This window comes from Schistocerca serialis, chromosome 6 (genome assembly GCF_023864345.2).
Source record: "Schistocerca serialis cubense isolate TAMUIC-IGC-003099 chromosome 6, iqSchSeri2.2, whole genome shotgun sequence".
NCBI lineage: Eukaryota > Metazoa > Arthropoda > Insecta > Orthoptera > Acrididae > Schistocerca > Schistocerca serialis.
In genome coordinates, this window is record NC_064643.1 from 311,947,535 (window position 1) to 311,975,078 (window position 27,544).

The 27,544-nt window shown below is 39.8% G+C and overlaps 1 protein-coding gene across 1 annotated transcript in view; it reads left to right on the plus strand.

The window, feature by feature from the left end:
• LOC126484112 (uncharacterized) overlaps positions 1-27,544 on the plus strand; it is a 273,492-nt gene that overhangs the window by 111,477 nt on the left and 134,471 nt on the right. The window contains exons 5-9 of the mRNA XM_050107490.1: positions 1,545-1,660; positions 1,831-2,007; positions 12,976-13,106; positions 13,214-13,403; positions 14,231-14,332. Of these exons, the coding sequence (XP_049963447.1) occupies positions 1,545-1,660; positions 1,831-2,007; positions 12,976-13,106; positions 13,214-13,403; positions 14,231-14,332 (716 nt within the window). The remainder of the gene's footprint in view (positions 1-1,544; positions 1,661-1,830; positions 2,008-12,975; positions 13,107-13,213; positions 13,404-14,230; positions 14,333-27,544) is intronic.

Sequence of the window (27,544 nt, forward strand, 5' to 3'; positions counted from 1 at the left end):
CACAAGCAGACATATTTATTTTTAAAAACAAAGATGAGGTGACTTACCGAACGAAAGCGCTGGCAGGTCGATAGACACACAAACAAACACAAACATACACACAAAATTCAAGCTTTCGCGACAAACTACAGATTCAAGCAACTGAAAGGTTTCTTTAAATATGTCTGCTTGTGTCTGTATGTGTGGATGGATATGTGCGTGTGTGCGAGTGTATACCTGTCCTTTTTTCCCCCCTAAGGTAAGTCTTTCCGCTCCCGGGGTTGGAATGACTCCTTACCCTCTCCCTTAAAACCCACTTCCTTTCGTCTTCCCCTCTCCTTCCCTCTTACCTGATGAGGCAACAGTTTGTTGCGAAAGCTTGAATTTTGTGTGTATGTTTGTGTTTGTTTGTGTGTCTATCGACCTGCCAGCGCTTTCGTTCGGTAAGTCACCTCATCTTTGTTTTTATATATAATTTTTCCCACGTGGAATGTTTCCCTCTATTATATTGATATCAGAAAAATTATTTTTGTTTACTTGTTCCCTGCTACTTTTCTGAATTGAAACTTCGTTGCTTTTCGTAACTGTCAATCCCTCAACTAAAATGCTCACTGATTCCTCATTCATTAAGAGCTGTAAAAACTGCAAATCATAACAGTTTCTAGTATTTCATAATCTAACATTGAGTGAGGTAACTTACTGGTAAGGCGTTAGAATATGTTTGGAACATGGTGGATCATTCCCCATGGAACCATCCAAATTTAGGTTTTCTGTTGTATCTTTAAATCGCTCAAGATAATAACTTGGAACATTACAATGAAAGGAATGAGGCTAATTTCTTCCTCAATGTGAGATTTTCTGCATATTTAATAATTTTGTTGTCAGTGGGTCATTAAGATCTTCCTGCCTTGTTTCATAGTACAACGCTAGAGACCATATGAGCATACAGGTGTGGTGCTCTCACAGGTAAGTGTATATCAAGCTCATACCACTACTAAACAAGTGACAAATCCAGTGATATTTTGGAGTTTGGCTAAAACTTTGAGAGAAGTCTGACAACTCAATTCCTAACTACATTATGCAAATACATCCTTACATATTGCACTTCAACAATGCTACAAAGGCTAAAACTTTGAAAGAAGTCTCAGATAACTCAATTCCTAACTACATCATGCAAATACATCCTTACATATTGCACTTCAACAATGCTACAAAGTGGTGCGCAAGACGAGAATCTGTTTTTGGTAGCAATTATGCTAACATGACAAAAGTAACTCAGAAATACATAAAAAGGTATTGTAGTGGAATATTTACTATATGCAGCCGTACTTTTAGCACAGAGTAATTTATTTTGATTTATTATGTCCACTTCAACAAAATTCTTGTGCTCACAATAGTGCAGGATAACAATGAAACAGAAGTCTTGTGTTCTATTTTGTGTTTTATGATGTACTTCTATTTCTTTGTTCATGAGCATGGATGTAGATACATTTGTTTTCAGTAGTATTACAAGAAGAATATTTACAAATATGTTTTGATAATTCTAAGTAATTTTACTTTTTCAGGGCCAGTTTACTACAACACTGCAGCTTTGCTTTTGAATGCTGGTTACCGTTTATACTCAAAACCAGTTTTCTTCAACTTTTTCAAAATGTGTTTGAGACTTGGATCTCCTGTGGAGGTATGCCATTTCATAAATTGTCAAAAGTCTCTTCCCATCTTGCATTTTAAATTTAATCCGTAATTATGTTTAAGGCACTGAGGTACCAGTAATCTGTAGAGAGAACTTAAGTTGTAGTACTTGAAAATGGTTTTTCCTTGCCATCATTAAAGGTGTTGTTTTTTTTCCAGGGAGCAGACTTAAACAGTGGAATTTACTCTATTCAGTGTGCGATAGAAGAACATGACGTCAAAGGAGGTTTAAGAATTTGTGCAGTTTGTCTGGTCAATTTTCCAAATGACCGTGATAAGATATTTCGATTGTGGGTGAAGCTAAAATGTGTCTCATCCAACAATATGGAGATTCAGGTATAGCACTATTGCCTTTCAAGTCTGAATTACTATTGAAAAAAAGTCAGCTAATTAACTAGCAAAGTGTGGAAAGATATTCATATTAAATCTTGCATCTTCCATGACAAAAGTGGCATACACGGGGAGGGGGATGCCATGTTGAAGATTAAAATTACAGGAAGTGCTAAGTCAACGTTGGTCATGTGATCAGTAAAGCAGTGTATCTATAACAAAGATGAAACAACTGTTTTTTTATTTCAAATGTGCTGTTTTTCCAGTTTACGTTTTTACCTATTTATTTCTTAGGTTATTTTTGTATTTTGTAATATATTAGTTTGCAGTCAGTTAGGTTTGTCGCATTGATACAGCCTTAATTTCTCCTTCTTCCTTTTGTTTTATGTCCTCTTGTTTTGAATCCAGGGTATTGCTTCATTACTGAGTTTATGTATTGCTGGTACATTCATCACTTTTAGTTGTGTGCTTTGTTTATGTTTAATTTTTCTTCCCTCTCTTTTTTGATATTTATCAAAAGGAAACTTGTTTGAGAAATCAATGAAATGACAAGACCAAAGTATGACTGGCCAGTATTTAGCTTCTAGAGCTGAAATTCTTTGTACTCCTGTTACACTTACTGCCTTTTTGCTGTATGTCATTGTGTTGTAGTGGTTGCAGTCACTGTGTGGTGGTGTACAGGACGCTGTTTCGATTTCATCTCCTGCAATCATTTATATTTAAGTTTAGTAAATTTCTGGAAGGTATTAGGGCGTGTTCTCTGCTGAGGTAGATAGTTCAGCTTTGTATGTACTCACTAAATTTGCTTTCACTGGATTCTGTGTAACAGTTCAGTGGAGACATCACGTCTTGGAAATCACCACCACCTTAGCTCCAGTAAGGCTATGCAAAAGCCATCACCTTGACGGTCAGGAATGCAAGTCCAAATTTATACATTCTTCCTCTTATGGTCTCCAAGGATTCCACCATGTCACTTTATACAACACTTGGGATTACATGATGTATTTAACCAATGTCTATTTTACTGAGATAATACAACCCAGCCAGAGCTGGTTTAAGGCCCAAGCGACACAAAAGGCCTCTTAGGGTGACAAGTTATGAGGGTGCCAGAGGCACCTCTAATGCAGAATGTGTTCACAGGGAGTATCCTAATTAGTTGTGTAAATAACCCATTTCCATGTACGCTAGTACTAAATTTATGTTTTAAGCTCTTACCAAGATCCTAATGTAAGGCAACTGGTTATAGGGGAAGTAGAGAAAGGCCAAATGGTAACTTGCTTTTGTGAAGAAGAAAGTAGGATGGAAGACACCAAATGATATGTTGCTTATATGGAAACAAGTTCTTGAACTGGTCCCGAGTCCAGCTGTAGTTTGAAAACAACAAGGAAAAGCTCAAGAGCAGGGATAATTTTCAGGAAGAGAGTAAGAAAACGTTTGGGTGCAGCCATAATTATAGTAGCTTAATCAAACAATAATTAATGAACAGGCCCTTGGGAAAGGGACACAGTCATGTAGGCGGACTGTTTTGGCACAGTGTCGTACAGTAAGTCCTAATGCAGTTAATGTCAATAAACTTTCATACCTGATGTAATTAATGGAATGATGTACACTTAATTCTGGTTTCATTCACAATGTATTAACAAACATCGAGGGTGACAGACATATTGCAAAACAAACTGAGCTGAAAACATGATGTTGAATTGAACTAAACACAGACTTCACTATAAAACTCCTAGTGAAAACATGACACAATGATGACCTCTACCGCCTGATTGCAAATAAGTTCTTAAAGTCACAATTGCACATACTGATGTGGTAATGTGTCTCAAATTAGGTTTATGATTAAAACTTTTACATAAACTGACGCTTTGTTAAACATGTTTCTTAGTATGAAATGCTAACAGGAGAGTGGAGTTAACAATTCATTTCAGAGAACATTTTTAATTATGAAGTGCCTTTCACTGCTAGTATTTGGTCTGAATCTTGATTTAGTTGTGAATATTATATGTCTGACATTTCCAAAATACACAACGATGGAATGCAAATTCAGGAACTGATTCGAACCTATATTTTGGAAATTTTTGTCACAGTACAATTATGTAAAGTAATGACAGTTCGAAAGTTGGAAACAAGCTTATCTGAGTGTAAAGATAATTATGAATTCAATTGGAAACAAGAGTAGTTGTCCAAAATGAGATTTTCACTCTGTAGCAGAATGTGTGCTGATATGAAATTTCCTGGCAGATTAAAACTGTGTGCCAGGCAGAGACTCGAACTCGGACCCCGAGGAACAGAGTGAGAAACCACATACTTAATAGACAACCCTTAGACAATATCTGAGGTTTTCCGTGATACCAATACAACCAACTTCTTCCCCAATTCTGTCACCTGCAGAAAGAGATGTTTAGAGAACAGAGAACAACACATTGTATCGTTTTGATTGTGTGTGGCACTGTGAGGTAAGAATAGTGTTGGATGACTATTGCACTGCAAGGCATCAATAAACAGGTTAATTCTATACATGGCATTAAAATGCAGCTGACTTCAGCCTAACTACGGGATATATCACATTGCCATACCTAGCTCAAGGATGATGTCTGACGTGCACAGTTACTCTGTGTTAGACAGAAGCCCCCACTTATGCTGAAATGAGGAGAACTGAATGAGTCATCTATCTACAGGGGGTGAGGCCTTATTTACATCATTATCAATCTGAGGCCTTATTTACATCATTATCAATCTATCCAGGTACTAATCATTTCTGGAGCATCATTTTCTTTGATACTGGATGCTTGTCATTGCCAGCTGAAGACAGTAATTTTGTGAGGTACAAAGGCAGTTGTGCTGAAGGTTGCATATGGAAAGTAGCTCCAACGGACAGGAACTTGTGTCATGAGGGTAACTACTTATGACAAAACACAGTTCTTCAGATTTGTTGTTGTACCTGAATGTAGGCATAACGTTATCCTAGGGTGGAACTTCTTACAGGCATTACAAGTAGCCATAGACTGTGGAAGATTAGAGTTCCAGATTAGTGAAGCTACTCCATGAAGTTAACACAACAATGATTGCTCTGGATAGTTGTTTACCAGTGGAAAGGGTGGTTCAAAAATTGTAATGTTTCGTGATGTCACAAACATACCAATCAAGGGTTACCGTAAGAGACATAGCACAGATGGTAGCTGAACTGACCTATTACAGATCCACAGCTAACAGTTTGAGCCTTAGTCTCACAATGTCCTCATATTACGCAAATGCGTATCGTCAATATAGGGATGATAACACCAGAAGCAGACATTAATGGTGAAAAACTTTTGTAAAATTCTGTAGTATCCTTTTTTGTAAAGAGTTAAAATCGAATAAACTTGTAGATAAACTAATCAAGACACTCAATTCAGCTCGTTATTCCCCGAGAAGCATCTGTCACTCTGTTGATCTAAAGATAATTGTGTTGGCTTATTTTGCGTATTTACGCACCTTCTTGTAAGGAACAACAATTAGGAGCCATGGAAGATGGGGACGGGGGCAAGCCACCGTCAGCGCTGACTGTCCAGGGAAATGGAACGATCAACAGTACAGTCAACAAAAGGAAAACATGTCCGGGAATTGACCAGAAAAACACATTAGCAGTACCTTGCATTCCATGCACGTGAAACTGAACAAAAACGCTATGCATATATAAGAACATTGGAAAGTGTATAACTGCCGAATAAGAATGCAAGAGTCATCTAAGATGATTTCTGTGCATGGGGTGTTGGACCCATGACTTCTGATACATGATAATAGTACAGAAACTTCACAAAAGCTCAGCACTAGGCACATAAAAATAGAGAAGTGAAACTCTAATTAACACAAGAAAATGGTTCCAACAAAATAAGCATGACATGCCCATTGAGGGGAACAGCGACTGGCCTCCACCGTAGGCAGTGATGGGGAAAGCCAGACATTGGCGGAACATGTGGAGAAACTTCCAAGAATGAGCAACACAGAGCCAACTACTTGAGGGACAATTGGAACTGGGCCAATGGTAGATGGACTGACAAGTGAATTGACTTTGTCAGAGACAGGTGCAGTGATGATGATAGGAGGGCTGGCAGGCAGGGCCGGCGACTGCAAGATGGGTGAGACAGCTGTCACTGACGCTGACAGGATGATCGACAACATGAGGGCTGGCTGGGACAGGCTGACTACAGGCGAACTGACAATAATACCAATGTCATTGCAGAAGTGGCGATGGCAGAATGGTCGGTCGGGACAGGGCTAAAGACGGCTGGACTGACAACAGGGCTTATGTTGATTCAGACAGGCTTGCCAATGACACTGGGGTCACACTTGACAAACTGACTGCTCGGTTGTCTTCCTTTCGACCCTTAGTCTACATTTAGATCTACATCCATCAAGGCACCATTCAGTGTTCGGTAGAGGATACCTTGTACTACTGCTGATCTTCCCTGTCCTCTTCAGCTCGCAAATGGAGCAAGCATAAAATGACTCTTTATGCTTCTGTATGAGTTCTGATTTCTCTTATCTTACATGAGGTGTTTGTTGGTGGCAGTATCATTGTTCTTCAGTCTGAAGTAAATGCTGGCTCTCTTTTACCTTCACAAAACAATGTCTTCTATTCTCTACTGGCTCCCATTTGAGTTAACAGAGCATAATAGCTGTGTGTTGATCAAACCTACTGATAACAAATGCAGCAGCATGCTTCTGGAATGCTTCTGTGACATGAGCAATACTTACTTTCCTAGTCTCCTAACAATAAACTGAACTTGACCTTGTGTGTTCACTGCAAGTGACTTTATGAGCTCATTCCACATCATGTTGCCTTGCAGTGTTGTTGTTGTTGTGATGGTGGTGGCCATCGGTCTGAAGACTAGTTTGATGGAGCTCTCCATGCTACTCTGTCCTGTGCAACTTTTCAGTCTGCTTACTGTAGTCACCTCTTAATCTCCCTCTACGATTTTTAACACCCCACATCCCACTTCCCTCCAGTGTTAAACTGGTGATCCCTTGATGTATCCCCAATTCTATTCAGTACCTTCATTAATGACATGATCTATTCATCTAATCTTCAGCATTCTTCTGTAGCATCACTTTCCAAAAGCTTCTATTCTCTTCTTCTCTAAGCTGTTTATCATCTCTCCTTCATTTCAATACATGACTACACTGTAAACAAATAGCTTTTGAGAAGACTTTCTAACAATTAAATCTATATTCGTTCATATTCAACTATATTCTACATTTTATATCCTTCCTACTTCAACCACCACCCATTATTTTACTGCCCAAACAGCAAAACTCATCTACTACCTTTAGTGTCTCATTTCCTAGTCTAATTCCCTTGGCTTTACCTGATTTAATTCGAGTGCTTTCGATTATCCTTGTTTTACTGTTGTTGTTGTTCATCTTGTATCCTCCTTTCAAGACGCTGTCCATGCTGTTCAACTGCTCTTCCAAGCCTCTGACAAAATTGCAGCATCATTGGCAAACCTCCAGTTTTTTATTTCCTCTCTCAGAACTTTAATTCCCTCTCCAAATTTTTCTTTGTTGTACTTTACTGCTTGCTCAGTGTACAGACTGAATAACATCAAGGATAGATTGCAATCCTGTCTAACTCTCTTCTCAACCACTGCTCCCTTTCATGCCCTCAAGCCTTGTAACTTCAGTTTGGTTTCTGTACAATTTGCAAATAGCCTTTTGCTCCCTGTATTTTACTCCTGCTACCTTCAGAATTTTAAAGAATGTATTCCAGTCGACGTTGTCGAAAGCTTTCTCTGGGGGTACAAATGTTATAAATGTAGGTTTGCCCTTCCTTAATGTATCTTCTAACAGAAGTTGTTGTCAGTATTGCCTTGTGTGTTCCAACATTTCTCCAGAATCCAAACTGGTCTTCCCCCACGTCAGAATCTACTAGTTTCCCTAGTCTTCTGTAGAGAATTCTTGTTAGTATTTTGCAGATAAGATTTATTAAACTGGTACTTTATTCTCACCTGTCAGCACTTGCTTTCTTTGGAATTGGAATTATTACATTCTTGTTTCGACTTAGGTATTTCAGTGAGGTGTCAGGTTCTTTTTGCAATACATATATCTCATCTCATCTTCATTTACATCCTCTTCCCTTTTATAATACTGCCTCCAAGTTTATCTCCCTCGTACAGCCCCTCTATATACTCCTTCCACCTTTCAGCTTTCCATTCTTTGCGTAGTACTGGTTGTCACCTAAGTTCTTGATATCCATTCAGCTGCTTCTCCTTCCTTCAAAGGCCTCTTTAATTTCCTCCTAGGTGGTATCTGTCTTTTTCAATATCCTTACATTTGTCCTCAAGCCATTCCTACGTAGCCATTTTGCAGTTCCTGTTAATCTCATGTTTTAGGTATTTCCGTTCCCTTTGGTGCCTGCTTCATTTTGCTACATTTTGACATTTCGTCCTTTCATCAATTAAATTCAGTATCTCCTGTGATATCCAAGGACATCTTCTAGGCCTTGTCTTTTTACCTCTTTGACCATCTGCTGCCTTCACTATTTCATCTTTGACAGCTGCCCATTTGTCTTGTACTGTATTCTTTTCCCCTGTTGTAGTCAATCATTCCCTAATACCACCTCCGAAACTATCAATGATCTCTGGTTCTTTCAACTTCTCCAGGTCCCATCTCCTTCATTTCATGCCGTTTTGAAATTTTTTCAGGTTTAATTTGCAATTCAGAACCAGTAAAGTGTGGTCAAAGTCTGCATCTGTCCCTGGAGATGTCTTACAGTTTAAAATCTGGTTTTGAAATCTCTGTTTTACCATTATATAATCAATCTGGAACCTCCGAGTGTCTCCAGGTCTCTTCCACATATGCAACCTTCTTTCATTATCCTTGGACTAAAATTTAGCATTGATTAAGTTGTACTTTGTGCAAAATTCTGGTAGGTGGTTTTCTCTTTCGTTCCTTTCTCCCAGTCCATATTGAACTACTATTTTTCCTTCTCTTCCTTTTCCTACCATCAAATTCCAGTCCTCCATCACAGTTAAATTTTCTTCTCCCTCAACTATTTATCGTATTGTACATATCTTCAATCTGTTCATCATCTGTGGGGTTAGTTGACATATAAAGTTGTAGTACTGTGGTGGTTGCTGGCTGTGTGTTCATCTTGACTGCAATTCTGTGTTCACTGTGCTGTTCATAGTATGCTGTTCACAGTAGCATACCCACATTCCTGTTTTCTTATTCCTTGTTACACTTTCTCCTGCATGCCCCGTATTTGATTTTGTATTTATAGCCCCGTACTTGTCTGACCAGAAGTCCTGTTCCTCCTGCCACCGAACTTCACTATCTCCCACTTCATCTGTCTTAATCCTATCCGTTCCATTTTTAAATTTTCTATCCTACCTGCCCAATTAAGGGATTTAAAATTCCATTCTCCAACCTGTAGAACACCAGTTTTGTTTCTCCTGATGAAGACATCCTCCTGAGTAGTCGCTGCCTGGAGATTGAATGGGGGATTATTTTACCTCTGGATATTTTATCCATGAGGACACCTTCATTATGTAACCATGCAGTAGAGCTGCATACCTTCAGGAAAAATTACAGATGCAGCTTCCCCTTGCTTTCAGCCGTTTGCAGTACCTGCACAGCAAGGCCAAATCAGTCAATCGTCCAACTCTTTCAGCTGCTTTCCTGCCACTTGGACGCCTATTTCTCTGTCCTACATATGGGAATTTTTGTGGGTGTCTGATGATGTTATGTTCTTAATCCACGTACTTGACATGTATTTCTCTGAGTGCAATTACTGAAAATGCTGCTTTCCCTCTTCATGAAGCACCCATTTTTGCTTGCCCTCTTCATGAAGCACCCATTTTTGCTTTCCCTCTTCAGGAAGCACTTATTTTCGCCCTCTCAACAGGTACACCTCTGTTGTGGTTGCACCTGCAGTATGGTTGTCTGAATCATTGAGATATGCAAGCTGCCCCACCATGGCAAGGTTGTTTGCAATGTTAACATAACTTTGCTGTTTTACACATAGATATTTCATTAACTTTCAGGCAGCACTTCACCAATACTGTATTTGAAAATTACAAGATTGTTTTTCCTACTCATTTGCATTAACTTCTTTCATCACACCATATAAAAATTCTATCAGAGTCATCCTGTGTACTCCTACTGTCACTTGACAACATTTCCGTCCAGTACCGTGCCATTAGCAGACATTCGGAGATTGTTGCTTACCCTATCTGTATACAAACAAGAGTGGTCCATTGACATTTCCCTGGGGCACTTCTGATGGTACCTTTGTCTCTGATGATTACTCGCCATCCACAGCTCATGGCTAGCATCGCTGCCTCTAGATCATGGAGTCAGAGGTTAAATTCACAGCCATGTTGGAGAATTTTTTTGCTTGAGGACTGGGTGTGTGTGGTGTTCTAATCAAGTCATCTCCCTATTCGTTGTCGCATAAGTTGCCAAAATGGCATCTAACAGAAAGACTTGCACGAGGTGGCCGAACAACACCATACAAGGTCCCTTGGCCAATAGTGCCATCTGATCATTTCATAATCGCTCACCATCCAGGACAATGTACTGGGTTCTGTTACTCAAACTACTCATTAGTACTCAAGCTATTCACATATGTGGGAACACATTCTGTATGCTCAGACCTTTAACAGTCTGTAATATGGTACTGTGTCAAACGCTTTCTGGAAATCTAGGAATGTGGAATCTGCTGTTGCCCTCCAAGCACGGTTCGCAGGATATTGTGAGAGAAAGGACAAGCTGATTTTCGCATGAGTGGTGGTCTCTGAAACCCTGGTGATTTGTGGCTAGAAGCTTACCTCTTTTCACAAAATTTATTGTATGTGAGCCTAAATATGCTCAAGAATTTTGCCTTAAGCTGAAGTTAAGGGTATTGGTTTGTAATGTTGTAGGTCTGTTTACCCTTCGTCTATACCGGAGTCGTGTCATTTTGCCAGTTTCTAGGAACCTTTCACTGGGCAAGAGGATCATAATAAATGCAAGCTAAGTAAGGGGATAATGCCTTGGAGCACTCCCTGTAAAACCGAACTGGGATTCTTTCAGCTGCTTTCTGTGGCATGGATGCCTATTTCTTCGTCTGACATATGGGAATTTGCATGGGTGTCTAATGACGCCATGTTCTTAATCCATTCTCCAGAGTGCGATGCACAACCAGTTTAAACTTCGCCCATCATCCCTCTACTTCATGTAGGGATTCCCATGAATGAGATGTCTAATCATTTAGCCAGGAGAGTGTCCTCACAACTGATTCTGACAATGGGGATACTGAGCCCTCATGTATGATTGCGTCTGTGACAGGCATTCTTTTGCAGCTTAAACAGAGAGTGATGGGCTCACCCTCCTCCTAACAAAAATGCATGCCATTGAGGAGACCATTGCTGTGTAGTGTTCCTTATTCCTTTCTTTGCTGATGGAGTCCACAATTTTATACCGGCTCTGTTTTAAGAGACACTTATCTGACCCAGGGCATAATCTTTGTAATCGTGACAATCCCACAGCCTTTCCAGTTTCCAGCGTGCCTGTGGCACCTTTATGACACTGGCTCACATTCTAGTGGACTGTTCTTCCTTTTACAACACTCTGACAAATGCAGGACCTTACGGATTATTTATACCTGATCCTGGCTGATGAAGAAAAAACAGTTGAACAGGCTTTAGGCTTCCACAGGGAGAGTGGGTTTCAGCCCGGACTTGTACTGTTCTGTACTGTACCATCTCAGGGGTGAAGCAGTTGGGAGAGGGTTGCCTCCTGCTGGCTGAAATTACCTGTGCCTTTCTGATCTTTACTATGATGTTAATTCCACCCACTTAGTTTTGTATTGACTTCCCCTCCACCAGTGTAGAGGGATTTTGTTTATTTCATCACTGTATTAAGTTGGCAGAAGGATGGCCGTTAGAGGGTGGGGGAATGACCTCTCATCCTGCACAAGCCTTGAGGAGCATGGAGCATCATCTGCCCGCCCCCCCCCCCCCCCCCTCCTCCTCGGCCTGCAAACCAATTTGACCCTAAATTCACTTTATATATTGTATGACTAGTGTAACCTCAAGAATTGTTGTTGCTCCAAGAACCTCTATTTACCATTTATACATGCAACGGCAATACGACCAGGTGGCCTTAAAGGCAAGCTGGTGACCATATTCCTTTTAGGGCTTGTTTTCTTAACAGTGGACTGATGATATTGTAGTTCAGTACCAGAAGTCCATCACATGCAGAGTAAGGTTCACTGTGGGTTTGCTAGGTGGGATGCTTGACTGTTGGATAGCGAGGAGAGGGGATGGCTAGTTTTCATGCTGAAGCTCTCATACAGTTTAAAATTTGACAAGCATGTGGCAGACTTCCTAGAATGTGGCAGTGCTAACATCCAGCTACTCTGCAGTCTTTCTTGTAAAGGCTGTTTGGTAAAAAATTACTAAAAAGATCTTTTTCATCTCATAGCCAGCAAGCCTCATTCATCCCTTTCATAATGAATTGCCTATCATTTAAGGAACTGTTTATCATTTTGTTTATGATCAGAGTTATTGTAATATTTTTAAATTAAGTAACCCTCTGCTCAAAATTTGAATAGTTCACAATGAAAAATAGGCGTTGCTATGAATTTACGGTTGGTGCATGTTAGGTCATTCTTTGCTTCTTACGAAATGCAGCCAACATATTGAATCTTTCTTTAAGCTTGACGGGAGATCTTATCTCACTCCAGTCTTGCGAAAATGGATTGTATGTACCTCACTCATTTCTACTCGGTCATAAATGATACAGTGAGAGTGACATATCTATAACATCCCTCAAATCTCATAAACGGTTTGAGATTTCAAAATGAAGTTATGGCAAATGATATCATGGAAAGAGAAAAGTGTTTTACCATCCTATTAATACAGGAAACTTCCTGTATCTACTATTTTTTCCTGCAACTGGAGGAAATTAAATGGTCTATACTAATGTAATTGATGTTTCTGCTTCCAGAAATGCAATCTTTTTCATATCCTTGTTGATGAGGAGGAAGCTGTACGTTCAGAATTTCCAGGGGCAAACATGGATAACTGTGATATCAATGAACTTTTAGTTGCAGAACTACAATATTATGAACCATACAGGTGTGTTCCTGCTGATTTGGGTAGTGCATGGGTTATGAATGATTATTAAACTTAGCATAGTTTAGTCACTGCATTTGTTGAATAAGCTAATTTCAACGTTCTTACAGTGCGAGACTATGGTCAGCCATCGAATCTGCTGGTCGTACATTGTATGCCTTGGATCCCTGCCGTATTGATAGCAGTAGAGGCATTGATGTGTATTTAAAATGTGCTTGGCAACAGGCAGATGCAGAGAAAACAAAAAAGGCACTTGATGTGGGGAAAGAAAGAATTGCAATGCTCACCAGAGCTGAGAAGGTAAATTGTTGCTGCATTTGAACAATACATTTTGGAAATAGCATTGCAAGATCAATTCAGAGGAGGCTTTGCCGAATTTGCAGATGTTCCTCTGAATGGAAAAAAGATTGTTGATTTTATTTATCACATAGTATGTAGTTATTTATTTATTACAATGCTCATACTTGTTTTTGTTTGTTTATTGAGTTAATTTTGTGTGTTAGATAGGATGGAAAAGATAAAATTTAAAAACTATTGTGTGTGTAAATAAAAAATCGAGTACTCATACATATACTAGAAAAATAATTTTCCACTTTTGCAAATAGTGCCAGAAATACCTTAATTTAATATGTACACTTTGTAAACATTGCTTCCCATACATGTGACATTTTTAAAACTGTGTGGATATTACTTAAGCAAAAATGGGAGTAGGCAGGTGCTCTTTTGAAAATGTTTGAGGGAGGCTCTCAGACAACTAAGACAAATTTCAGTAGTTCGTGAACTACTCTTCTTGATAATAACTTTCTCTCATTTTGTCCCTCCAAAAAACTGGTTACACAAAGAGAGAGATTAGACTACAAAATGGAAATAAATATGTTAGACACAGGTAAATATCATTGAGTGATGTATGTATGTAGTGTTTCAAAATGATATAGAGTGAATCAGATTTAAACTTTGGCCCTGTGTAAACCCAGTGGAGCTCAGTAGGAAGCTGCTACAGTTCTTCCCCCCATCCCCTCCCATATATTTCACTGGAGTAGATGATGCACATGTAATTTTGGAGACACTGGGTGAAAGATATAAATCCTTCTTCAATGTGAAGTTAATACATGCATTATTTCATGCAGGAGAAATCTGATCAAGAGAAGGTGAAGATTCTTGGATTTCTGGGTGACACTTGTTTTACAGTGTACATCCTTGAATTGAAGTCGCTGCAGAAAAATCAGCAGGTAATTATAGCAAGTAAAGTAAAATTTTATTTATTGGAACATACACTACATAGAAAACAGTTGCTTTTCTGCAATTTAATTGTTGGATGAATTAGAGAAAGAGACTAATCAAACCTCTAAATGATGTGGGTAAAATTGTGATAGCATGACAGTATTTAAGTAGTTTTCCCTTTTATTTAGCTGTTACTTTCCCAGTGGATTAGAAGCATGGTTAGCTTAAAAAGTTTTCCAATTAGCTTAGACAGAGTTATTTATACTTAAATTTAGGTAAATTTTCATCACTGTCATAACATATCACTACTGTTGCAGCACTTGTAGTACTTGATAGCATGAGGATAATATTGTGCAATTGTCACCAAATCTTTTATAATAAAACTTGATAATGTGATGTAAGGATAAGAGATACACTTAGTATAACTTTCAGCCTAACAATTTGATGTGGCTATTCACAAATCCTTCCAGTTTAATGTATTTCCTAAAGGCCAAAAATTGATAGAAAACCTTCTTTCTCTGCAGCCTTTTAGTAAGTGACGAAGATGTTTTATCAACAGTACGATCCATACATCAAGCAACATAATTCTGATTTCAAAATATATGTTCAAACAAATGTTAGTAATCAGAATGAGATTTTCAGTCTGCAGCGGAGTGTGCGCTGACATGAAACTTCCTGGCAGATTAAAACTGTGTTAGTAATGTCAGGGGTATATTTATTACTGAATTTGAATTTGTACTTTAGAGTACACAAAGTATAAATTACATTTAGTTTGCATGAGGATATCAAAGATCAATTATGTATCATATATTTTGTCTGGTGTTTATTTACTGTTTGGGGTTGTGAAGTGCTTCTAGAAAACTGACACGGGATGATTATCTTTTATTTCTCATGTTTTCTGTTGCAAAAGTTAAATGATTTAATTTCTTACTAAAATATGAGACCACTCCTGTAGCCAAATTGTTAACATTGTTTTCTTCAGTGTGGCAGGACCCAGGTTTGATTCCTGGTACCTCCTCGGATTTTTCCGAAGTAGTGAGGTATGAAGGGGGATCCACTCAGTCTCATCAAATCACATGAGGAGTTGCTTGAATAAACAAATGGTGGTATCATTAGGATTCATCAAGTGGTAATAACGGGTGGAGGGATAATGACATACTGATAAATATCCCACAATTCTAGATCACTCCACATTTTGCCTTGTAGGCAAAAGTCAGCCAGTTGGAACAAGCTTAAGGCTTAATCCAAAAGTGGTATTTAAATGTTGAAATCCATTTGGTCATTGTTATTGTAATGGTATTCAGCCTTTTTTTTTTTAAAAAATATATAGCTCTCAATGCTAGTCTGTGTTGTGTAAGTCTCTTCATCCCTGCATAACTATTGCACTCTACACCCATTTAATCCTGCTTCCTGTAGTTGTGATTTGGACTCCCTCTACAATGTTTATCCCTGCCCCACTTCCATTCATTGCCAGATTAACTATTACTTGATGCCTCATGGTGTATTGTATCAACTGATCCCTTCTTTTGGTCAAGATGCGACATAAATTTCTTTTCTCCTCGATTCAGTTCAATACCTCACTATTAGTTATCCAGTCTACTCACCTGTTCTTCAGCATTCTTCTGCAGCCCCGTATTTCGAAAGCTTCTATTCTCTTCTTGTCTATGCTTTGGATCACCCACTTTTCAGTTCCATACAAGGCTACTGAAAGGAAGTAGCCCTAGATTCAGAAGGATGTAGGTTGCAGTAGGTACTGGGAGATGAAAAAGCTTGCACAGGATAGAGTAGCATGGAGAGCTGCATCAAACCAGTCTCAGGACTGAAGACCACAACAACAACAACAACAAGGCTACTGTCTGGAGAAAAACTTTCAGAAAAGACACTCTAACACCTAAATTTATGTTAGACATGAATATGTTTCACATTGCTTGAAAATTTTTCTTGCTATTGCAAATGTGTCTTTTATATCCTGTCAGTTAATTTGCTTCCCAAATTTCAACATCCATCCATTACTTCCTGTGTCTCATTTCCTGTACTGGTTATATCAGCATCATGTCATTTTATGTGAGTACATCCCATTTTACTTTTATTGGTGTTCACCTTATAACCTCTTTCCATTCAGACTTTTTAAGTTTTCTGCTGCCTCTGGCAGAATTACAATGTCTTTGGCAAACCTCAAGAGTTTTTATTTCTAACTCCTGAAGTTTAATATCTTTGAAAATGTCTCCTTGGTCCTTAGTCTCCTTTACTGCTTACTTAATGTACAGATTGTGTGACTAGAGATCTGAAAAATTTGTGATAAATGCAAACATATTTGTGGATTTTACATAATAAATGCTATTTCATAGCATGTTGTATTCAGATGAACTATTTTATCAGGAGGAGCTGAAGATAGTTTTATTCTCCGCATATAAGTATCGAAAAAGTAACCAATTTGCAGTTACTGGTATTATACAACACCTAGTGAAAACCGCCTGGAAAGAGGATGTGCATAAATACTTGTTTGCAAAATAAAGAGCATCTATGTATGAATGCAGTGATGCATCATTGTAACTGTAGGTTAAGCTCTGGTGCAGTCTCAAACAGTGAGTGGTTGAATGGTCTCATTGCGTGCAATAACAAAGGTCTCAGCCATGGACCTAGCATTGTAGACTGAAGAAATGAGTGTGTTTGTCTGCTTGCTAAAGTGTCATGTTATGCTAATATGCATACACTGTAACCTGGCACTTTTAGGCATAGGGCATTTCGTACCATGGTTGAATATGATACCAGAAGAGCTTGGACTTGAAGTGCCTTGTTTATGAGGCTGCCAACCCCAGCAAGTTATTGCGCTGGGGCAGTTACCAAATATTTTATGTCCTTTGCTTTGCATTGCATTATGCCTAGCTGTTATTTCTATTTCTTATTTTGAAATGAGTGAAGACACTAATTCTGGTCCATCATGAGGTTGGAATACAACTATCAGAACACGAGAAGGGATCCATGATCCCATAGTCATATAGTTCTGCTTTCGCATAAATATGAAACATGGACGTAGGCTAGCTGCGCTGTGATAGGGAGGTGAAGTTTGTTCCCTCACACAGCTCCTTGCCCATCAGGTGGTAATAGTTCTCCTTTGTTCGTTCTCACTGCCGACTGCTGCATTGTACTATATGCTCTATAGTGACCAGAAAACAAAAATGATCAATGAGAGTCATCCTGTAAAGTGTGAATAGAGTTAATTTTAGTTTTACTTCTCATCTAAGTACTTTCTCAACTGCATCTGGAGAATTGTCACATGCCTCACAAAAGGACTCTACAGTATGCTAATCAGGACTTACATACTACAGATTTGAATATAATAGAGGGAAACATTCCACGTGGGAAAAATTTATCAAAAAACAAAGATGATGTGACTTACCAAACGAAAGCGCTGGCAGGTCGAAAGACACACAAACATACACACAAAATTCAAGCTTTCGCAACAAACTGTTGCCTCATCAGGAAAGAGGGAAGGAGAGGGAAAGACGAAAGGATGTGGGTTTTAAGGGAGAGGGTAAGGAGTCATTCCAATCCCGGGAGCGGAAAGACTTACCTTAGGGGGAAAAATGGACGGGTATACACACACACACACACACACACACACACACACACATCCACACATATACAGACACAAGCAGACATATTTAAAGACAAAGAGTTTGATATGTGTGTTACAACCCACACATCCTTTCGTCTTTCCCTCTCCTTCCCTCTTTCCTAATGAGGCAACAGTTTGTTGCGAAAGCTTGAATTTTGTGTGTGTTTGTGTGTCTTTTGACCTGCCAGCGCTTTCGTTTGGTAAGTCACGTCATCTTTGTTTTTTGATAAATACTACAGATTTGAAATGACAATTGATAAATTTTGTAATTATTGAACTGGATACCCCCCCCCCCCCCAAAAAAAAAATAATAAATAAATAAATAAATAAAATAAAAAAGAGAGAGAGACAAGAAACACCTTAAATCAGAGACCCACTCTGCTCACCAACAAGACCGTGTTGTTGCTTCTCAACAGAAACAATTGTATGTTAAAAGCTTAAATAGAGACAACAAGAAAAAACTATTTTGGAAAAAACTGTTGAAGTTTTTGCAAAAACAGATACTGTGCCCACAAAGATCTTATTGTACAGAATAAAACTATTAGTTCTCTTCTGTTATTATTTTACCTCTAATAATTTTTTTCCTGTCAGTTCAGTCTTGCAGCACACAGCATGGAAAACTTGTAAATTTATGTGTCTAATCATCTACAAAGAACAGTGCTTATTTCAGCAAGTATAATGCTGATATGGCTAAAATAGATGTTAATTTCACCAAAAATAGATGGTACAATTTCAGACCCCTATGAATAACGTGGGGGATATGCTACAACCTAGCATCAGTCCCTCCTCAACCACCTCCCTCTATGTCCCTCGATACTTACAATTGCAATCTGGTTTCGCTCCCTGTATTTTATCCCAGTTACATTGAGAATTTCAGAGTATTCCAGTCATTATTGTCAAAAGCTGTCGCTAAAGCTATAAATGTAAATTGCCTTTTTTCTACCTATTTCCTAAGGTAGTTCTCTCTCATGTTCCTGCATTTTTCTGAAACTGAAATTGGTCTACTCTTCTGTAAGTAATTTCCATTAGTATTTTGCAAACATTACTTATTAAACTGATGGTTCAATAACGTTCATATCTGTCAGTGTCTCCTTATTTGGATTTGGGGTTCTTACATTCGAAGTAGGAGTGAATTCAGCCTGTGTCAAAACTCGGCTCCTCTTCCCTTTCCATAACATCATCTTAAAGTTTCTTTCCTGTATATGAACCGTCTGTAAATTCCTTCCACCTTTCAGCCTATCGTTCTTTGCTTAGTAATAGTTTGCCCTCTGAGCTTTTAATATTGATGCAGCTTCTTATATTTTCTTCCAGAGTTTCTTTAATTTTCCAATATGCAACATTTACCATTCCTGAAGTCATGCGCACTTCTACAGCTTTGCATTTCTCCTCTGGTGTCCTTGAGAGGTCTTTATTCCCCTTTGCATGCTTCACTTACTGTATTTATATATTTTCTTCTGTCATCAATTACATTCATTATCTTGACAATATTATGAAAAGGAAAGTTGCTACTCACCATAACCCACTTTCCTTTTCATAATATTGTCATTATTCCATCCTGGAAATTCATTATGTTGTCTGTTATTCAAGGATTTCTACTGGGTTTTGTCTTTTTACATAGTTGTTCCTCTGCTGACTTCACTATTCCATCTTTCAAAACTAGCCATTAGACTTCTATGATGTCACTTCCTCTGGTTCAGTCAACAGATGCCCAATGCCCCTTAGTCACTCGGGTTTGTATTATTTACATTAAAGTAATCATGTTCATTGGTTCCATAAAAGGAGAGGAGTCTGGGGTGTGGAAATAAGTTAAGATGTAAGTGTTATTTAAGTGCAGTAAAATAGAACAACTTGAAAGCATGAAATATAATATTGCAGACTAAAATATGAAAAGGCATCAGCATGTGGACAGTAGCCATGTGCGTATGTTCGCATTATTTTAGTCTGTTAGCTCTGAAGGAAGACATTGTTTGAATGCTTAGTGATGATCTCAATTAACATCCTTTTCTTCTTGTTCTCTTGTTCTTGGCTTATCGGTCAAGGGTAGGTGTTGTGGATTCAAGCTGGTGTTAAGAAAGGTGAGATTCTGGATAAGTAAGATATTCAAAGGTTTGTCTTTCCAGTAAATCAGTGTTGACAGCTTAATCATTGTTGTACCAGAAACGGTTGTAGCTAACGATAGTTACCCCTTGCTGTATTACAATCGTTCTATTAATCAAGATGCCACTTTTTTGCATTGCCATCCTTTCCCTGCCCCTAGGTTTCCTATCCTCTTAAAAGTTGATTATTACAGTTTCTGTAGACTATGTTGAGTAAATCCAGTGGATTCTTGTTGTGTGAAAGTGTAGTTCAGGTTTTACCAGTCCTCCAGTGACATTTAGTAGCATTACTTGTACAATAATTCCTTTGGTGTGTCCCTGCTGTCACACCACCTTGTGGGAAGGAATACACATCAGTTCCTCTCCCAATGTGTACCCATAACGACAATAACAAATGACTCGCACTAATATCTTATTAACCCTTAAAATGCAATAGAGATATAATACTACAAAATGAACAAGAAAAAATGAAAAATTACACTGTAAAACTAGTTTTGTGATTAAAGTTTGTATGGTGCCCAGTATGTTGCACAAGTATCTAGTAGCACATTCTTTTTAACCTTCCTTGAAGCCTTGCTTTGTTGTGATACCATTACTGGAATGTTTGGTAATACATCTATCACACCATCAAATGGCTTCGCTCTAATATATAATAATCCGTGTTTTGGTAGGTAACTGGATGTTGACATTGACCAGGAAGGTAATCTCTGTAACCTGATATGGACCATTATATTTCATTAAAAATTCCTTAGTTCCCCTTTTGACATTTATGGATTGGTAACCGACACCCATGGGCCAACTCTGAAATGTGGAAACTGACTAGCTCACTATGTCCCACACATTCTTGGTGTTTCAGTGATTTTGTATTGACTTGTTGATCTCTTTGAAGTACCTCTTGCATAGTTTTTGCAAATTTCTTCACTGACTCAACATCAGACCCTAACTTCAGATTTAGTACAGTGAAGGGAGATGGTGTATATCTTCTGTAGGACACCTCTTAGGGCAAGAGGCCAGTAATGGTGTGGACATTTAGAATTATATGCACTGACAACATAACTGAGGTCAGTCTACGTATTGGCTGCTTACGTAGTAACTCACAATCTTCTATATTGTTCGGTTAACATGTTTGTAGATGAAACGGGTTTTTCTGTAATTTGTGAACACAAAGTACGCGGCATAGGTGTTTCATCAAATCAGATAAGAAGTTAGTACTCTGATCAGTTACTAAGGTTTGTGGCACAGCGGATTTAAGAATCCAGTTATTCACTAATGCTGTAGCCATCTTAGCAGTTTGCTGATTGGAAATTATGTCATAGATATAAACCTCAAAAAAATGGTCAATGATTGTTAAGATGTATTTATTACCAGCTGGAGTTCTGTTGAACTGACCTAAAATATTAACTCCAGTCACTTTTTATGGCTGAGACCCACCCACTGTGCACAAGTTGTGGAATTCCACACATATTGATCTACATCACGTTTCCTCATATGCCACCAAAACTTTTTTGCTTCTCTCTTATCATTCACTCTTTGGCCCCCATGAGTTGACAAAACATGTTCATGTACCAGTTGTAACACTTCATTCCTTAGCATCAACAGAACCACTAAATGCGGTCCACTTCTGCAAAGTGAACCTTAATTTGTTGTGCACAGCATCCTTGACCTAAATTTGTGAAAGTCCGTGTCAGCTGCCCATTCTCACTGCCACTCACTCATACTTTTCCTCAAGTGTTTGTAATACTGCAACCTTGTGGCTCAAAGTATGTGTTTTTGTATGTTTTTTTCCAGGTGTGTTAACATCTTTATAATTGAACTCACTCTGGTTAATCTGCTAGAGGGATACTTCAAGCCCAAAAGCCACTTTCAGGAATCGTGATCTGTTACTACTTTGAATTTCTGCCAACATAAGTAACATCTAAAGTATATGATCCTGTAGACCACCACTAACATTTTTTTCTCTGTGTTTTGCTCTGTGTAAGTGTCGAAAAGCACACATCACTGAGTACTCCTTCTTCATTGACATCCTGACTCTGGACACAGCCAAGAGCTGTATTTCTTGCATTGCAAGAAATTACTTGTCAAAATTGGGAAACACCAGTACTGGGACTTTGAGTAATGCTTTCCTTAACACCTGAAAGGCACACTCACACTTTGTCGATCACTCAAATTTAATCATTTTTCCCAACAAATGAGTTAACAGTTGATCAATTTGCATAAAGTCCTTTGTAAATTTTCAGTAGTAATTAAAAAGACCAAGAAAAGATAATAATTGTTTGGCTGTTTGTAGAGTTGCAAATTCAGAAACTGCTGATATTAAACAGGGATCGGTTCATACACCTACCTCACTAATGACATGGCCCAAGTACTTGACTTGAGACTGTGCAAAATTACATTTGTCAATACTTAATTTAAGACACACTGCTCTTATTCTATCAAAAACTTCTTTTAAGCATTTCACATGTTCACCCATATCTTCCACAAAAACAGTGATATCATCGAGATGTACCATGCCCTTCCTAGTTATCAGGCCATGCAGAACTCCATCTAACAATCTTTGAAATGTGACTGGTACATTTTTAAACTCGAATGGCATCCAGTGATACTGAAACTGCCCCCATGGGACTGTAAAAGCTACACTCCTGGAAATTGAAATAAGAACACCGTGAATTCATTGTCCCAGGAAGGGGAAACTTTATTGACACATTCCTGGGGTCAGATACATCACATGATCACACTGACAGAACCACAGGCACATAGACACAGGCAACAGAGCATGCACAATGTCGGCACTAGTACAGTGTATATCCACCTTTCGCAGCAATGCAGGCTGCGATTCTCCCATGGAGACGATCGTAGAGATGCTGGATGTAGTCCTGTGGAACGGCTTGCCATGCCATTTCCACCCGGCGCCTCAGTTGGACCAGCGTTCGTGCTGGACGTGCAAACCGCGTGAGACGACGCTTCATCCAGTCCCAAACATGCTCAATGGGGGACAGATCCGGAGATCTTGCTGGCCAGGGTAGTTGACTTACACCTTCTAGAGCACGTTGGGTGGCACGGGATAAATGCGGACGTGCATTGTCCTGTTGGAACAGCAAGTTCCCTTGCCGGTCTAGGAATGGTAGAACGATGGGTTCGATGACGGTTTGGATGTACCGTGCACTATTCAGTGTCCCATCGACGATCACCAGTGGTGTACGGCCAGTGTAGGAGATCGCTCCCCGCACCATGATGCCAGGTGTTGGCCCTGTGTGCCTCGGTCGTATGCAGTCCTGATTGTGGCGCTCACCTGCACGGCGCCAAACACGCATACGATCATCATTGGCACCAAGGCAGAAGCGACTCTCATCGCTGAAGACGACACGTCTCCATTCGTCCCTCCATTCACGCCTGTCGCGACACCACTGGAGGCGGGCTGCACGATGTTGGTGCGTGAGCGGAAGACGGCCTAAGGGTGTGCGGGACCGTAGCCCAGCTTCATGGAGATGGTTGCGAATGGTCCTCGCCGATACCCCAGGAGCAGCAGTGTCCCTAATTTGCTGGGAAGTGGCGGTGCGGTCCCCTAAGGCACTGCGTAGGATCCTACGGTCTTGGCGTGCATCCGTGCGTCGCTGCGGTCCGGTCCCAGGTCGACGGGCACGTGCACCTTCCGCCGACCACTGGCGACAACATCGATGTACTGTGGACACCTCACGCCCCACGTGTTGAGCAATTCGGCGGGACGTCCAACAGGCCTCCGCATGCCCACTATACGCCCTCGCTCAAAGTCCGTCAACTGCACATACGGTTCTCGTCCACGCGGTCGCGGGATGCTACCAGTGTTAAAGACTGCGATGGAGCTCCGTATGCCACGGCAAACTGGCTGACATTGACGGCGGCGGTGCACAAATGCTGCGCAGCTAGCGCCATTCGACGGCCAACACCGCGGTTCCTGGTGTGTCCGCTGTGCCGTGCGTGTGATCATTGCTTGTACAGCCCTCTCGCAGTGTCCGGAGCAAGTATGGTGGTTCTGACACAGCGGTGTCAATGTGTTCTTTTTTCCATTTCCAGGAGTGTATTTTAGGACTGTCTTCCATTGTAGGGAAGTATTTGTATCTGTCTAAATTGTCAAATTTCTCTGTAATATTCTGTATCGAATATTTGTCAGTGGTATTTTGCACACTGAAATATCTATGTCATCTGATTATTGTTTTTGGAGCAGGACCGCAGGTTCACTGGTTTCTGTAATATTATCTACCAGTTGTTGGTCGATAAATACTTCCATGCATGGCTGTAAACGTTTCAGTGTATTATATGATATGGCTTCTTGTACACTGGAGCATTACTCACTGTTGATATGCAATGTTGGATAATAGGAGTGGCAGGTAATGGACCTTGTGAATTATCCAAATCCTTAAACTGTAACAGTAGTGTTTCCATACCTTGCTGGTCACTGCCTTGCAGATGACTCACTCCGTATCAGAGAATCAATAATGGTATGCATGCAGTTGTGATTGGTATATGACCTCTCTATGTCCTCTTCATCTAAAATATCCAATGTGGTAATCATTAAGCCCATTAGTAGACTCGTATCGTTCATACTAAAATTATACCCCATTTAAGTTGTTCATGCTTACTATGCTTCTGCTTACAAAACAGTGCACTTTATCCAACTTTTCGTTACACTCCAGTGGTTCAGCAACCCATAAAACATCCTGTGGTAAGGAAACCCAAACGGGTTATCCTATGCATGATGGCACATGTATGCAGCGTAGTCAGCGACTCCTCCATGATTGGTGTGTCTTATGACATTCCATCGCTTGCAGCTGTATTACCATGTGGAAACAAAGTTCCTCCAAGTTCAGCTATTTGCTGTGAAAAATTGATTTTGGCGTAATGTTTAGTAAAGAAATCAAGCCTGATAATAACAGAATATTCTTGTCCCACTTCTGGCAACATCTCCATATTCTCAGAAAAATTCTTGGTCCCAACCTTAAACTTGAGTTGTATTGTCCCCATCATTTTTGGCCACTCCACATAATCTATAAGAGCTCCTAGTCTCTTCCTACACCAGATATCTAGTGTGCTGACCGATGTATGTGCTCCTGTATCTATTAAAAATCTATGTTCCTTGCCACCAACAAAGCCCCTCAACCAGCAGTCCACTTCTGCATCTAATTGTATGGTATAAGATTTTATTGGGAACGTCTTCTGATGAGTGATATGTTCCTATTCGTGTTTAACGAACACCTCTCCGGAGCCTCATTCTCTCATTACGTAGCCCTGCATTCCCGTATTTTGTGACCCACTTGTCTACATTCTTAGCACTTTGGCTGACAACACTGTTTCTGTAGATTCCCACACTTGTGACAGTTTGTTGTTGAAACAAGCACGTAACAGTCACCACAAACCTTGGTCTCTATCTGTTTTCCCTAAATACATAGCCATGGGCAAATCTGAAGGATTCTCCATTCTAACAATACTGCATAAACACTTCAAGAGACCTATTTTCAGCTTCAGCTTCTCAGCATAACACTGTATTCACTTCTTAATTTTGTATCAGCTCATATGTTTGAACACTGAGTATTCGGACCCTACCTAAGAATGACTGGACTGACTCATTGCACTTTTAAGTTAATATGTTTAATTTTTCTCTAAAGAAGTGAATATTATTCTGTTTGTGGTATCTCTGCCGTAACCTCTCAACTAATTTCGAATGTTTCTGCATCCTGCATGGTTTCATGGTAGTTTACAAACACTTAAGCTTCCAATAGTCATAAATTGGCGATATGAGTGCATGTTTTGTTAGACCAACCACCCAGCTTGGCTGAAGTTAAAATGTAACTGAGAAATACAGTTATATCTTTCGTTGCCTTGCCAGAAAAAAGTGTTATCAATTTGCCATAGGAGAGGGTCCTCTCTGCGTGACTTTAACGTTCTGAAATTTTTTCGGTACCTATTCCTTGTTGGCCTGCAGTGCTTCTCCCTGACTGCTGTAACATTCTAATTCCACATTTTTCTGCTCATGTGCAGCTTGTAAACAAACAATCTGATCGTTACAGTGGCAAGAGAGTCACTCGTTTAGTACAGTGTGTTTCTATTGGTGTATTGTGTATTCTACTACTGCCTAACCAAAAAAGAATACGATACAAGGGAAGCGAACACCAGGTTCCAATTACAAAATGCATAATACAAAAGGAATTACACTAATTCTTATGACGCATCATAGTCCATCTACGTTCATTACAGTCTTCTGACGAAAGACTCCAGTGTCAGCAAGTAAACTACCTAACTGGCACAGCCTTGGTATATGATGACTTGTGCCCAGAACAAGCAGACAGGTGTCTAATATGTTTCATGACAGTTGCCTCTGAACTCTTAGAATGAGCATCTCTGTGTTCTACTATGGCTAACAAACTATACAATGAAACAAAAAGGCCAGCTATGATGTAGAAAAATAGTTCTCACTCACCACTCTTGATTTTGAAGTGCAGACTGTGAGACGAGCGCAGCTAATGCCATCGATGTCAACATGACAACCAGTCGCAACAATCTTGGTCACCTCTTCACTCCAGTATAATGGTGTATATAATATTCCTGTGACATAGTCTGCCACTTCCAATGCCAGTTGTATGGTGCAGGTACTGTGAATAACCATTCTGACCACCAGTTCTAAAGGTCCCCCCTTCAGGTTAGATGGTCATCAGTGGATGTCAAGGTCAGAACAGGTAAGGTAGTGATGTTAAAAACTGTTGGGGGGCTGAGCTCCAAGGGCTGGTGAGTGTTTCATTCTTACACCCAGAGATGCCAGAGTAACAGCAGTTTCTTGTGTTTGCTATAATGAATATTGTCGTTCTGGGTGCACAGGAAACAGACTGGGCTGCTCACCCAGGTGTCAGTGGGAAATGCTGGTACAGCAACCAAACAGCTTGCGTTGTGTGCGGTAGGTCAAGCACCCCACTTGACAGCTAAAGGACACAGGAATGGCAGATGGATCGTGTAGTGGCGACCCAAGTACATGACACTGTGAACTTGAAGGCCTCAGTTCACCCAAAGAGGGATGTGCATGTAGAAATGTATTTTCAGCCTCCTCTGGATGGCAGTTGCCATGAAGGTGGAAGCCCAGAGTTCCCTCAAAACACAGCATACAGCCAGGAAGGCGGTACATGTACAGCTATCATTCTGTCAGGATAAGTGATGCAGACAGAGTGAACAGACACATTGAGAATGAGCTGTCAGAAGCAGGTATTTAAAGCCAGATAAAACGTCATTGTTGCAGATTATGTGGCCTTTTGGTCACATTGAAATGAGGTGTCAATGAGCCTGTCTGCACTGTGGTGTCTCAAGTATAGACAGTTATTCCTGCCATTGCAATTATCAGTACTAGCATGCCTTGCAGCGGCAGAGCTTGGATGTTACATGTTATTACTCCATATTTTAGAGTTGTCAGAACAACATTCTGTATGCCATCATACTGTGCCATGTGCACTCCTTGATATAGCTCTGCTCACTGTATAGCAGTGTAC